Source organism: Leopardus geoffroyi, chromosome D3, assembly GCF_018350155.1.
Source record: "Leopardus geoffroyi isolate Oge1 chromosome D3, O.geoffroyi_Oge1_pat1.0, whole genome shotgun sequence".
Taxonomy (NCBI): Eukaryota; Metazoa; Chordata; class Mammalia; order Carnivora; family Felidae; genus Leopardus; species Leopardus geoffroyi.
Genome location: NC_059339.1, coordinates 79,353,375 through 79,369,002, shown reverse-complemented (window position 1 = coordinate 79,369,002; position 15,628 = coordinate 79,353,375). Strand labels below are relative to the sequence as shown.

Here is a 15,628-nt window from a genome sequence, read left to right as displayed (position 1 = left end):
GAAAGATTAGTTGGCTTCTAACAATCAGAGATCAGAATTCAAGCAAAATCATTTTAGCCATTTCTGTAATGCCTGAAAATGTGAAATGTTTACTAATTGGTTAGACGAAGCAGATTTCCCCCACTATAGTTATTCTCAGGAGAGAACTGTCCTCGTTGAACTGAAAAAGCACATTTTAAATACAAAATAGCACTAGGTGAAGGAAGTACCCATGATAGAAAAGGCATTTGATAAATTGGGTGCATTTAAAATGTGTTGTCTGCATGCACCAAAGCCCCGGATCCGTTTTACCATGTGGCTTCCACAATGAATGTGACAGATGGCCTCAAACAGCCTTGGAATCCTGATCTTTTGTGTTGAGCTTCAGAGGCTTGGCAGTTGCTCTGGAAGGTTGAGGTGTCAACCTGTCCACCAGCTGTTTGCACTTTGGTTCCAGAATTGATGGGAGGAAATGGCCATGGCTGTAGGAGCCGCTCTCCTCTGCCTCTTGATGGGGAAGCATCTTGATTGGAATCTTTAAGTTCAGAACACACTTTGGAGAGACTGATCTGAAGGCTTGAAATAGAAAGCCCTGTCTGGCCATTGTACATGGGATTGAAGCCTTGGACAGGAGTAGTTTCTATGTTTTTTCTGTAGTGTGTGGAAATATATATAGTATACTTTTTTTTCTAATTTTTTTAAAGTAGAAAAATGTTCCTAAAAATTGAAAGAGTGTGCGATGATCACTTTTGTATTCCTCACTAAGATTTGACAATTAAAGAACTGTTTTTTAATGTTTATTTTTGAGAGAGAGAGAGAGAAAGAGAGAGAGAGAATGAGCAGGGAGGGCAAAGAGAGAGCGAGACACAGAATCTGAAACAGGCCCTAGGCCCTGAGTTGTCTGCATAGGGCCTGATGTGGGGCTCAAACTCACGAGCTGTGGGATTATGACCTGAGCTGAAGTCAGATCTTCACCAACTGAGCCACTCAGGTGCCCTAAGATTTGACAGGTTTTTTTTTTTTTTTTTTTTTTCTTTTAATGTTTGGGTAATCTCTGTGTCTGTCTGTGCTTTATGTGATTTGGTAGTTCTCAACTGAGGATGCTTTTGACCTCCCCACCCCTTCCTCCTGGGACATTGGTAAACGTGGGGACATTTTAGGTTGTTGCAACTCAGGGGTGCTACTGGCATTTAGTGGGTAGAGGCCAGAGATGTTGCTAAACATTGTACCATGCACAGAACAGCCCATGACAACAAAGAATCCATCTCAAAATGTCACTAGGGCCATGATTGAAAACTAAGGTGTGTGTGTGTGTGCACACGTGTGCTTTTTGCTAAACCAGTTGACAGTGAGTTGCCAACATAATACTTCTAAATAACGTGAAAAGGCCGTGCTATTTAAACAGGAAGAACTAAGGAGAGTCTTCAGAAGAAGCAAAGGGAAAAAGTGCTAGAAAATGTGGGAAAGGTGAAATCTGTGGAAAAACCTGATTGAGTTGTTGGTCACATCTGGGTCCTTGGCAGAAATGATCTGTATGGTTGTTCCAATTGCCACATCCTCAGGAACCTCCACAAAATAAAAGCCAGGTTCAAATATGGGGGGCTCATCCACATCTTCCACACTGATGTGCACTGTTGTTGTGTCCTGAAATGGGCCTAGGTTCAGAAAACGCATCTCTAGGTGAGGATTGGCTCCTTCCACTTTCAAGGTGTAACTTTTCTTGCTTTCAAAACTCAGGGGCTGAAAAGTAACAGTAACAGGAAAATTGATTAGCCGTGAGCATGGATGTCAAGGTTCTAAAGGATGGCCAAGATTGACAGCTAGGGGTGGGTTTCCATCGTCATTAAAATGGTGGGAAAGAGGCAAAGGGAAAAACAAGGGAATTTTTCCTTTGTTCTGTATTTCTTGTTCTTAAGGTCCTTTTCCACAAATCGGGTAAAGAAGGTAAGGAAGATGCTAGACACCGCAGAGAGTGAAGGCAGCCAGTGTCCTGATCAGGACATCCACTGTACTCTGGGCAGGCTCAACTTTAATGTGCCTCCTCTTTAATCAGCCTAGTTACCTTATCTTTAGAGATACTCCTTTGTCTGAAAAGATGTGATAATTAAAGAGATTTTGAGGCCAGTTTGAGAATATACATATAACTGAGGCCTAAGTCTTTTCCATTTTCTTCTTAAAAAAATTCTTAAGTACAGAGGCAATAGTGAATTTTACCCCCAAGGAGCTACCATAGGCACCTTACAAGGGTTCTCAGAGCACTGTGTTAGATCAGTGTTTGTGTATTAAGTTTACCATAGCTGTTCTCCTGTAAAAACCTCTTTTAAGAGCCTAATCCGGGGCCTCATTTTACAGTTGGAGAGACTGAGACACAGGAAGCTCAGAATACTGGGCTAAGCGGACATGGTTACATAGTGTCAGAGTAGAAATGGTGGTCTAGATTTTTTTTTGAATGTTTATTTATTTTTGAGAGAGAGAGACAGAGCACAAGTGGGGTGGGGCAGAGAGGGTGAGGGAGACACATAATCCGAAGCAGGTTCCAGGCTTCGAGCTGTTAGCACAGAGCCTGATGCGAGGCTTGAACTCATGAACTGTGAGATCATGACCTGAGATAAAGTTGGATACTTAACACACTGAGCCACCCAGGTGCCCTGCTGGCCTAGATTTTTAAATTCCACATTCAGAGGCCATCCACAAAACTTTAACTTCGTCTGGTAACATTCCGTGTCATACATATAATTTTTTTGATGGTTCCTTTTTTTTAAATCTATTCATACCATAAGAATATTTTCTGTCAAAAAAAATATAACACTTTAGGGTAGAAAGCGAACTTGAATGGTATCCCTTAAGAACGATCCATTTATTTTTACGTTAAAAAAAAGAATGACCCATTTATTTTTTTAAAAAAAATATCAAAATGTTTTGAGCAACAATTACCTCAAAACATCACCAATAATAAAAAAAAAAAATCATGGCAAGTCCAACTTTTAAAATAATTACAGTGGGTAGCGAAGCAGTAACTAAAGCTTAAAAGTCACCTGTCCACTTGGCAGTGACTTAAATTTTTCTAACTAAATATTCACTGGCACTTTTTTTCATAAAATATGCTGCATGTCAGCATATTTGATGTTAGAAGGAGGCATGTGTCCATTTAATTAAGTGCTTAGCTTTTGAGAAACAGCAGAAGTGGCTTTAATTAAATTGGGTATTTTCAAATTCTAACAAAACATTGTTTTGTTGTTGTTCCCTTACTACTTGTTTTGCATTTACTTACAGCGTACATTGTATTCCTTGTGTCTTGCTGTCAGCCATTCCCATTTTAAAACCAGGCACCAGGCACCAGGCACCATTTCCACCAGCTTGCCTGTCTCCTTAGTTCTTAGTCAAAAGGCAAGGCTTCAGGGGTGCCTGGCTGGCTCAGTCAGTAGAGCATGCAACTCTTAATCTTGGGGTTTTGAGTTTGAGCCCCATGTTGGGTTTAGAGATAATTTAGTGAATAAGTAAATAAATAAAATGGTTTTAAACAAGGCAAAGTTTTATTAACAGGGAAATCTACCACTCAGATTATATGATAGGAAGGAGTAGTTTTACTTGAAGGAATAGTTTTACCAATTATTTATCTGTGTATTTAAAGTTTATTGATTTATCTTGAGAGGTACAGGGACAGTGTGACTGGGGCAGGGGCAGAGGGAGAGACCAAAAACCCCAAGCAGGCTGTGCACTGTCAGTGCAGAGCCCAACAAGGGGCTTGAATGCACGGAAGTGTGTGATCATGACCTAAGCCAGATGCTTAACTCACTGAGCCACCCGAGTGCCCTACGAATTCATTTTATTTATACTTACTCTCAAAATTTAGATATTCATCTTTTCCTGTTAGATTACACATTATGTTCTCTTAGAATTCTTGCTTATTGGTAACCCAAAGTAGGCACTGTTGTTTATGGTAGGTTTGAGCTAGGTAAAGTTTGTTTTCCTTAATTTTAAGTCATTTTGTAATTTGGTATAAATTTGTATTATTATTTTTTTAATGTTTATTTTTGACAGAGAGACAACGTGAGCGGGAGAAGGGCAGAGAGGGAGACAAGAGAATGCAAAACAGGCTCCAGGCTCCAAGCTGGCTGCACAGAGCCCAATGCAGGGCTCGAGCTCACAAACTGTGAGATCATGACCTGAGCTGAAGTTGGATGCTCAATTGACTGAGCCACTCAGGCACCCCATTTTGTATTTTCTTTTTAATTAAGGTCTAATTTATATACATTCAAATTTGTCTTTTTTTAGTATAAAGTTTTGTAAGTTTTAACACAGTGATGTTTCCACCATGATAAGATATGGAACAGTTCCATCATTGTCATTACTCCACCATTGCTCCTTGTCCAGTGGCTCCTTTGTGGTCAGTCCCTCCTACTGGCAACCACTGATCTATGTTCTGTCTCTATTATAAGAACGTAGTAGGGGCACCTGGGTGGTTGAGCATCCAACTTTGGCTCACGTCATGACCTTGTGGTTTACGAGTTCAAGCCCCGGGTTGGGCTCTGTGCTGTCAGCTCAGAGCCTGGAGTCTGCTTCAGATTGTGTCTCCCTCTCTCTCTGCCCCTCCCCCATTCACCATCTGTCTCTCTTTCTCTCTGTCTCTCACTCTCTCTCAAAAATAAAAATTAAAAAAAAAACATAAAAATTAAAAAAAATGTATAAATGGAGCTGTTCAGGAAATACTTTTTTGAATCTGTTCTTTCACTAGGCATGATGCGTTTGAAATTCATCCATGTTATTTTGTGAATGAATAGTCTGTCCCTTTTTATTACTATTTACTGTATGGATATGGGTGTACCAGTTTGTTTATCTCTTCTCTACTCGAGGTACATTTGGGTTGTTTCCAGTTTCTGATGGTTATGAATAAAGCTTCCATGAACATTTGCGTACAGGTTTTTGTGTGAACATAGATTTTTATTTAATTTGGGTAAAAACCTAGGAGTTGGATTGTAGGATTATATGGTTAAATGTATTTTTAACTTTGTAAGAAACTTCCAGATCAATTTTTATTTATATATTTTTGTAAGTTTTTTTTGTTTTTGTTTTTTTTTTTTTGTCTTTGTGAGAGAGAGTGTGAGTGGGGGAGTGGCAGAGAGAGAGGGAGACAGAGGATCCGAAGCGCCCAGGTGGCTTTGTACTGACCACAGCAAGCCTGATGTGGGGCTCGAACCCACAAATTGTGAGACCATGACCTGAGCTGAAGTCGGATACTTAACTGACTGAGCCACCCTGGCACCCCTCCACACCAGTTTTTAAGTTTTCTTTTTTTTTTTTTTTTACATTTATTTATTTTTGAGAAATAGAGTGAGAGACACAGCGTGAGCGGGGAGGGGCAGAGAGGGAAGGAGACACAGAATTTGAAGCAGGCTCCAGGCTCTGAGCAAATGGTCAGCATAGAGCCTGATGCAGGGCTCGAACCCATGAACTGTGAGATCATGACCTGAGCTGAAGTCAGATGCTCAACCGACTGAGCAACCCAGGTGCCCCTCCACACCAGTTTTTAAAGTGACTGTATCATTTTGAATTCCCTCCAGGAATGCATGAAAGTTCTAGCTGCTCAACATCCTTGTCATTACTTGATTTTATCAGTTTTTCTGATTTTAGCCATCCTAGTGGATATGAAGTATCTCATTGTGGTTTTGATTTCTATTTCCCTAATGCCTAACGTTTAGCAGTTTTTTTAAATCTTCTTGAAGAGTTCTTTATATATTCTGTATTCAAGTCCTTTATCTGACATGTGTTGGCAAATATTTATTCCCAACCTGTGATTAGTTGTAACAGTGCTTTTGAAGAGAAGAAACTTTTTTTTTTTTTTTTTTTTTAAGAGAGAAAGAGAGAGCATGTATGGGTGCTTGTGGAGGAGGGGCTGAGTGAGAGAAAAAGAGAATTTTAAACAGGCTCCATGACCAGCACAGAGCTCGATGTGGGGCTCAATCTCATGACCATGAGATCAAGACCTGAGCCAAAATCATGAGTTGGACACTTAACTGACTGAGCCACCCAGGTACCCTGAAGAAAAGAAACTCTTAATTTTAATAAAGTCTTGTTTATCACTTTCTTATTGGGATTTTGGTGTCATATCTAAGAAATCTTTGCCTAATAAGGGTCAGAAAGATTTTCTTCCATGTTTCCTTTTAGAAATTTTATAGTTTTAGTTTATTACGTTTAGGTAAGTATATGATCCATTTTGAATTTGTTTTTGTGAGGTAGTAAAGTGGTTTCTCTTGCATATGGATATCCAGTTGTTCCAATACTATCTGTTGAAAGGACTAAAGTGAGTTTTTAGTTATTGCTAAAATTTTTTTCGAAATAAACTACCCAGGGATGATTACATTAAGATTGTCTCCTCACTTAACTAATTTTATGATTTAAAATTGAAAGAAAGCATTGCCCGAAATACCCTAAGCTTTAATTTGCTCACAATTGATATAGGAGTTTGACTTTTGTCTTGAAAAGTTTTTGTACTTATTTTTTAACATCAAAGAATTGTTTATTTCCATAGTCATAATAGTAAATCAAAGAAGAATAATCTTAGAACCCAAGTTCCAAATTCGAGAAATTTCCTAGACTTAGAGCACATAAGAAGAGCCATTATATTCTTGAAAATTGAACCACAAAAATTGGGCACAAAATAGTAATGTACTTTCCTTCAGCAGAATTAATTATTCCTTCCTCTGTTCCTATAGTACTTTGTCATGTTTTGTGGTTCTTTTATTACGGTTCTTCTTTCTTTGTTTTACAAATGTGACCCTGTTGGTTCTTTTCACCAAACTCAAGGGCAAAGGCTAAGAATTAGATTTTTATTCCCCAGTGCCTAGCAAGGGCCTAAAACCTGAAAGGCAGCAAAAAATGTTACATTGAATAGTGCAAAAAAGTTTTTCAGTTCAAGTATTGACGAGTATTGACAAGTACCAGTTGGGTGATAATATACATAGATTTTATGTTACAATATTTCAGTGATTTTAAGGTGTGCATCTTTTCATATTTTGACATTTTGGAAATAGAGTTGTTTCTCCAATTGATGGCATCTTACAGTTGCTTTAGGCCCAGCAGGAGATAGCATGCATGTATTTCAGCTGAGTTCTGCACATTCTTGGGACTACATGTGTTGAATTTTATTACCTCCTAAAATGTCTCCAGAAAGATTATACTATGATTTGACAATGAAACAAAAATTGTTGTGTGGGCAGAATGGCCTGGAAACAACAGCAGGGAGTAACTCTGATATTAGTGAAGCACATGTATCTGTGTCAATAAGAGCTTTTTACCAAAAAAACCATAAGGAAGAAGAAAGCATCGTATCATTTGAATTGCAAGGGTTTTTTTTTCTTTTTTAAAGTGCAAGAGTTTTTTTTTCTTTTATAAAACAATGATGTGATTTACATTTCATGAGCACCTTAGATTTGATGAAATATGGAAGTTTTGCTTTTTGTGGCCTGCCACAAAGGAGGATGGACTCCAAACAATTGCTTGTTGTATGCTGGCAGATAGAAGACATGCTGAAGACCAGAGTAGGGCATAACGGCACGCTTGTCTAGAATAAAGAGCAATCTGAAAAATACGTGTTTCAAGTTATCTTTCAAGCATTTGAGTTAAGAGACTGGAAATCAATTGATTGATTACTTAAAAGCCAAAAAGACCCAAGATACTGGGTAGTAATCAGTGTGGTTTTATGAAGACCCAATTCTATCAATTCAACTTAATTTTTCTTTTTGAAAAAGTATGTGCTTTTTAGACAAATAATAGGGCTTATGGAAATAAATCAAAAGCAGAACTTCTGTTTCACTTTTATATGACATTATTAATGACAAAGTAGGAAGATGGGTGTGGGTCAGGCATCTGAGTGAATGTTGTTCCAAAAGTACAGACTGAGCAGTCAATAGCCTCTAAAGTATTTATTATATTTGACTTGTCCATCTACCCAACTTATTGACCTCTTTTTTAATTCTATTTTCTATCACCTCCTAAGTTCAGAAGAGAAATCCAAATGACCTTGGCAAAACTGATGCCTATTTTGATTAAATATGGATATAGTTTTAGTAATGACAGTGAAAGATAGTGGTCTATCTTATAAGGTTTAATCTTTTCTCCACATAAGGGAGCTGGAGAAACAATATTGTGGGGTTCCCTTCAGATACAAAATTGTAATAGTTAGTATTTTTTAAAATAAATGGCCTATAATAAGGTCTAAGCCATATTCTAATAATTTAAAATACACTGATATATTATTATTTAGAATTATCTTATATATTATTTTAAGATACAAAATGAAATTTAAAATATATGGGGAATGCCAAAAGCTCTTTTTCTGATTGTTTAATTTTTTTAAAGAAAATTTTTGCATTAAAGAAACAATAATTCTCCAAATCTTTGAGCATTTACCTTGTGTACAGTTACCAGTCATGGTAGGCAGTGTATTATTAACTCTTTACTTGAGGCATACCACATCATAGGGGAGTGTTCTTAATCTTATGTCATATACCAAATTGGTATTACCATTTTTAGTCGTCTTTATAATTCTAATGTGTTACTAACTCAAAGGATGAGAATAACATAAGAAATTGTAATATTTAAATTACATCCAGGTTTATTTGATTATTCTGAAGTTAATATCAGCACTTTACACTGTTTTGAGGTCATCCTGTGCTGGTTTATAAAGATTTCTGGTTGGTGGAATGCTGAATACATCTGTTCTTTTGCTGTATTTGTATATTGCTTATGTAAATACAGGACAAACGTGAACTTTTCCCTTCTAAATCAGTGTTAATTCAACTCTGTGGAATAGCGTGTAGTAAAGTTGTCGTTAAAGACATTATTGACTTGTGCTCCATTCTAAGTTACGACTTTGTTGCTTTTGTCAAGGTCATCGATGATCTCCCTGTTCCTAAAGTCTGTGGTCGGCTTTCAGTGTTCTTACATGATCTTCAACAGCATTTGTCTTTCCCTTCTCCTGGAAACAGTTTTTAATACCTTCCAGGGTACCACACTCCCTCGATTTTCCTCCTGTTTCCCTGATCTCTCCTTCTAAGTCTCCTTGCTTATCCTTGCCCTTCTCTCTGACCTCTTCATGCTGGGGTGCTATAGGGCTCATTTCATTGTCTTCTCCGTATGTGCCCAGTCCCTTGGAATGTCATTCTGTTGGATTTGCTTTAAGCAGCATTGATAGGCTTGTGACGCCCAAATTTATATTTCCAGCCCAGAACTCTTCTCTAGACTCCATATTCCTGTAACCAGTAGCTACGACACATCTCCATCTGGGTAAGATGTCCACGCTTAATCCCAGTATTTGTCACCACCTGCCTGCTGCCTTCTCTACCTGCAGACTCTCCCATCTCAGAGGCAGCTCTGTTCTTGTTGCTCAGTTGGTTCTTCTCTTTCTTTCTTATCCTCATTCAGTCTGTTAGGAAATCCCGTTGGCTCTACTTTCAGATTATATCCAGATTCTGACCGCATCTCACCACCTCCATTCCTACTACCCTAGGCCAAGCCACCATCATCTCCTACCTGGATGATTGCTTCCCTGTTATGGTCTTTTTTCCACACAGCCTACAGAGTAATTATCTTATAATGAAAGTCCAGTTACGTCATACATGTTTTGAAGTCCTCCAGGTGTTCCTTGCTTTCCTCAGAGGAAGAAGTACTTAGAGGAGCCTGTAAGATCCTATAGGATAAGGAGTATAGGATCCTATACTCTTTATAGGATCCTATAAGTCAGACCGTATAGGTCTGACTTTTTTCGTCTACTAGTCTTCCCCTGTACTCAGCCTTATCAACCCCTTTGTTGCTTTTGAAACAGACTAGACAGAGCCCATCTCTGGGCCTTGGCACTGGTTGTCCCTTTGCCTGGAACAACATTTCCATGCCCATTCCCTGTCTGCAGGGCTCTGTGTATAGTTCTCACTGAAGTCATTTGTAGGGCACCTCCCAGGGGTGTGCGTTGTCAACCTGCCCAGCTCTGTGCTGTAACTCTACCCACTTTAAATCTTTGTATAAGTGTCGCTTGTCTGTGAAGCCAGTCCCAAACACCCAATTTAAATTTGAAGTCATGTTGGCTTTTCTGATCTCACTTTTGTTCTGTTTTACCCCTCCCCACCGTGGCATTTGTCACTTCCTAGTACTATATTACTTTGTTGTTTTATTTGGTATTTCAACTATCTTCTTCCCCTTTTTAGAATGTAAGCAGCACAAAGGCAGATATTTTCAGTTATTTTACTTACTGTCTACATCATGCGTGTAGAGTGATACCTGGCACATAGGTAGATGCTCGACAAATATTTGTTGAATAAATAAGATATCTTAGATGTATTTAAAGTAGAGGAGATGGAAGATTAAATCAATGAGTTTTTGAATTTATCACATATAGAGCTACTAGGACGATAAAATTTCTATTTTTTAAGGTTTTATTTTCCACCCAGATATATCCATATGTGCTTTATGTCACAGAAAAAATTGGTTTTCAGAAAACTGATATTCAGAAAACTTGGTAATTTGTGAAGCAAAGGAATTTCAAGTGATAATACCACTCAGTAGCTATGTTTGATAAAACTTTTCCAAGCCTAATTAGCATCTGTGGATCTTCGAGTAGCAATTAAAAAATCTCTGCATGTTATTTATTGACTCATAAATAATATTATAGCTTGCTTTATTATTTATGGTGTAAAATAGTGAAATCTGAGTGTTATTCAACTGTAAATATTGATCAAGTCATTAACATCATTAGTGAATTAAGCTACCACAGTTTTTTTAAGTGATTAAGTAATGACTTAGGAGAAATGACATAATTATATTTTTATCATCACATGGTACCCTCTCTGTAAAATGATGACACAGCCAGTGTGTACATGTAAGCGAAAGGAGTTTTGTTTTTTTTTTTTTTTTAACAAGTGGAAAGAACATTTGTCCGAGGATTTAAAACATTACATACCTCTAGTGTAACAGCCCTTACCGATCTCATATATATTCCCAGCCCCCATTAACATGATTTGAAAAGAGGGGTTGCCTTACCTTCTTCACAGTTATGATGCCAACTTGGAAATTGGGATCTGTGTTAATGTCAAAGGCATCTGCACCGTCTCCATCCACGATGGTGTATTTCATCTCTGCATTGATTCCCTCATCCAAGTCCTTGGCAAATACTCTACCCACAGTGGAGCTAACTGGAGCTGATTCCAACACACTCATCTGATAATGTTCTGTGAAGAAAGGTCAGAACATGCATTCGTGTAATCTGTTGCTATAAAAAAATGCCTCAATAGTGTCAAATCATATCAGGCATGCTGGGCAAAATGCCTTCCTCCTGGTTTAAGAATTAAAACTTGAGTTTTACAGAGAAAAAACTGAAATCCAGACAGGCTGAGCAAACATTATGAGGTCATAGTCTATACTGGATGTTTGATAAGGAGGGACCAAAATAGCTTGACCTAATCCTAAGAATAGGACAGGATGAGGGGTGCCTGGGCAGCTCAGTTGGTTGAGCGTCCAACTTCAGCTCAGGTCATGATCTCATGGTTCATGAGTTGAAGCCCCGCATCAGGCTTGCTGCTGTCTGAGCAGACCCTGCTTCGGATCCTCTGTCCCCCTCTCTCTCTGTGTCCCTACCCCACTCATGCTCTCTCTCAAAAGTAAATGAACATTGGGGTGCCTGGGTGGCGCAGTCGGTTAAGCGTCCGACTTCAGCCAGGTCACGATCTCGCGGTCCGTGAGTTCGAGCCCCGCGTCAGGCTCTGGGCTGATGGCTCAGAGCCTGGAGCCTGTTTCCGATTCTGTGTCTCCCTCTCTCTCTGTCCCTCCCCCGTTCATGCTCTGTCTCTCTCTGTCCCAAAAATAAATAAACGTTGAAAAAAAAATAAAAAAAAAATAAAAAAAAATAAATGAACATTAAAAAAAAAGAATAGGACAAGATGAAAACAAAAATATTTCTTCTCCACCCCCCTTGTTAAAGTTTCTATATTTTTGAGAGTGGGGGAAGGGTAGAGAGAGGGACAGAGAATCCCATGCAGGCATCACACTGTCAGTGTAGAGTCCAACACGGGGCCTGAACCCATGAACTGTGGGATTATGATCTGAGCCAAAATCACGAGTCAGACGCTTAACCGACCGAGCCACCCAGGTGTCCCCAAAATATTTCTTCTCTCAGTGACTCTACCTTCAGAGTGGAAGGAATTATCTTGCTTTCCAATCTTTCGGTCCCTCCTAATGAACTATTTCCCCAAATGTTAATTCCTTCTGACAAAGGAAAAAATATTATGATTGCAAAGTATGTATTTATTCTGTTCACACTTGAAATGTCCACATTTTCCTTCGTGGCCTGGCCAGCATATGGAGTTTCTAGCTCTGTCCACTTGCCCATATTTAGTGGGGATCAGTGAGCTCTAAATGAGGAACAGCCACAAAGAGCAGCTCCAGCTACTCTACGACCAGCTTCCAGCTCCGAGTGTTGTCCATCAGTGCGTCCTTGCCCTCAGCCCTGCCCACTGCAGACCTCTGTGGTGTCCTGTTCTCTTGTTCCAGGTTAGAATATCCCAAAAGTCGTCACATCTGTGAGAATCTCAGAGTTGGAAATGTTCTCCTTTTCAACTTGATATTTTGAATTCACAATTAAATTTGTTCATTTTCATTTTCAAAGAGTTGTGTCTTCACTAACTTACCTTCTCTGGGGCTCAACTTTTTGACGTTCTTCATTATTTTGTCAATCAAAATGTGACTGACTGAATAACAAAGAAAATCACACAATCACATTTTCAGTATGTTCATGGTCTCTTATTCTAATATGTATTGGCAAGCTACAGGGAAGCCTGAGATGTAAGGGCTTGAGTTTCACAAAGATTTGGGGAGGTTGATAGCACCCAGCCAACTCACAGCACCCTCCCTTGTACAGGAAAAGAAATAAAGCCTGTTCTTTGCAAATATGAGCCAGGAAATTGCTAAGTTCTGTACTAAGCTGGCAGGCACTTGGATTTCATGATCTCTTTCCATTCTCTTCCAAAGTTGTTGAGGATTATTGCAGAACTTTTGGGAAAAACTAACAAGTATTTTTCCCACACCAGGAAAGCTACGTGTTCTGTGTTTAAACAAGCATATACGTAAGATTTCTATACATGATGGATTGTACTAGAAATAAATAGCCTAAGATCTTGATATTCCTTTGTATTTGGTTCAGTTAAAGGTAACTGAGCTTGCTCAATATAAAATAATAGTTGTGTCATTTGGTCAACATCCCATGATCAAATTATGGTAATATTTATAAGAAAGAAGGAAAATTGAATTTTTAAAATGAGCAGTCAAGGGGTGCCTGGGTGGCTCAGTCGGCGGAGCATCCAGCTCTTGATTTCATCCCAGGTCGTGATCTTGGGGTCGTGGGATCAAGCCCTATATCAGACTCCATGCTCAGTGTGGAGGGAGAGAGGGAGAGAGAAAATCCCAAGCAGGCCCTGTGCTGACGGTGCAGAGCCTGACACGGGGCTCAAACCCAGGAACTGAGAGATCATGACTTGAGTTGAGATCAAGAGTTGGATGCTTAACTGACTAGGCCACCCAGGCACCCTAACGACGATTACTTTTGTGTATTTACATTTCATCTTCTGTGCAACATGGTCCATGCTTTTACTCTACGCTGGATTCTCCATTATTTTGAAAAAGTGACAACTCAAAATGTTTGCTTTAGAATGGGTGTTAAGATGTTGGCTTGCGGGGCAGGACTAAAACCCTGGTTCTCGTTGTGTTGTGTGATGCCGTTGTGAAGTTGGCAGGTTTGGGGTGATAAGAGTTTCCTGCGGTTTGTCCAAATTCACACACTTAGGAGCTACATAATAACATGGTTTTTTGCCCTGTTTTCATTGGAGATACCCTCTAGTGTCAAATTTAAAAAGCCAAATAGGGTAGTTTAAGGATGTTCAAGAATCTATAGTATATATAGTATCTATATAGTATATATATAGTATAAATAGTATCTATAGTGTACATATATATAGTGTATATAATCTATAGTGTGCAATATGAGCCATTCGTGAAGTAATAAAGATAGAACCCACAGAATCAGCAAAGCAGTAAGAAACCAATCCATATGGCATTTCACAAACTGTTCCACGATGCACTGCTCTTCAGTATGGTAGAGCCAGTCAGCTTCTCAGCCTACTTGCTTGTGCCATTCGTGAAATTCTTACCTAGTATTCTGCCTTTCTGTTTCATAAAATCTCATGGGGGTCTTTGTGTACACCAGTTGTATGTGAGTATTTGAACTTCTCCTATCTTTCAGAGATAAAAGAGATGGCTCACTTGGTCTGTCTGATTCAGAATATAGCTACTCAGCCACTAGTCTGGCTTGACTCTGGTTTTAGTTTAGTTTAGTTTTTTTTTTTTTAAACCTGATTTCCCTGGTCAAGTCTTTCACCTGGTATTGTGGGTGCTTTCACCTGGAATTCTCATTTCTCCAACGGCTCCCTTTAGGCATCTGATTCTCAAATTCCCTTCTCCATTGCTGGGCTCCATTCCACAATTACAGCTCTGTATTTCCACCTTCCTTAAGGACATTCAATCAGATTGTCCTGCTGTCACTTCATATTCAAATCCGTATTTGTCTTCCTCCTTCCCTGCCACTGGTTCCATTATGCATCCTCTATTTCCATCAGTACTACGATTCTTCTCCCTGTCACCCAGACTTAAAACATCATAGTCATCTTTGACTCCACCCTCTGCCATGTTTCCTTCAGCCAGGAAATCAGGAGACAGAAATCCATGTTTTCTGGTTAGTCCCACTCCAGTCCTTCTGCTGTTTCTTTAAGTCCCTATTAGGTCAAGTCTCGACCATTGTAAAAGCCCCCTGACAGGTTCCCCAGCTTCTAGCCTCCACTTTTGCCAACCCCTCCTGTACCTGGCTGTCAGATTAGCCTTCTTTTATGTCTCTGTCTTGCTCAAAAACTTTTCAGTGACTTCCTTTAGAAATATAACACATTTGAAACACTGAAGAGCACGTCTCCACTTTTAGGCGGTCTTTGAACATAAAATTCCGTTCCCTACTTTATTTCCAGGTCTTTCTGTTGTAGATGTATATATATGTATATACATATATATGTATATACATATATATGTATATACATATATATGTACATATATACGTATACGTATGTATGTATATATATTTTCCCTTACATTTCGATTCTACTTGAATGAGCTGTAGGAAAGCAGAGATTTTGTTTGTTTTGTAAACCGCTCTATGTCCCATACCTAGATGGTGCCCAAAACAAATATTTTTTTGAATGACTGAATGGCTTCCCCCTTCTGGAATGTCCTCCTTTCTTTCTATTTAAATCTTTTATATGTTTCAGTCCCCTGTTGAGGTATCATCCTTCTGTGAAGGCTTCTTAGTTCATTGTGAAAGTTTCATTCTGCACTACTCAACTGGCATGGCAAATCTACTTGTTGGTTAACTTCTGATGAGTTTAGAATATGTACTCCCCAGCTGAATTTTAAGCTTCATGGGGGCAGCAACGGGATCTCAGGTATCTTGTGTCCCTCATGGCCAGTGCCATTGCAAAGCAGGTACTTGGTACTCTTGTGAGTTGACTGGTTAAGTAGTTAGGCTGCTATGTGTTCACCTACAGTTTTGGCTTAGTTTCTCTGTTTG

At 39.0% G+C, this 15,628-nt stretch overlaps 1 protein-coding gene and 1 long non-coding RNA gene across 6 annotated transcripts in view; one reads left to right on the top strand and one right to left on the bottom strand.

Moving 5' to 3' along the window:
- CDH20 (cadherin 20) overlaps positions 1 to 15,628 on the bottom strand; it is a 210,829-nt gene that overhangs the window by 23,741 nt on the left and 171,460 nt on the right. For all 5 annotated transcript variants that reach the window (XM_045459569.1, XM_045459567.1, XM_045459570.1 and 2 more), the window contains 2 exons: positions 11,011 to 11,198; positions 1,466 to 1,719 (listed from right to left, as the gene is read on the bottom strand). In XM_045459569.1, coding sequence (XP_045315525.1) covers positions 1,466 to 1,719; positions 11,011 to 11,198 — 442 coding nt within the window. The remainder of the gene's footprint in view (positions 1 to 1,465; positions 1,720 to 11,010; positions 11,199 to 15,628) is intronic.
- Positions 1 to 15,628, top strand: part of LOC123588494 — a 208,119-nt gene that overhangs the window by 22,167 nt on the left and 170,324 nt on the right. The window lies entirely within an intron of this gene.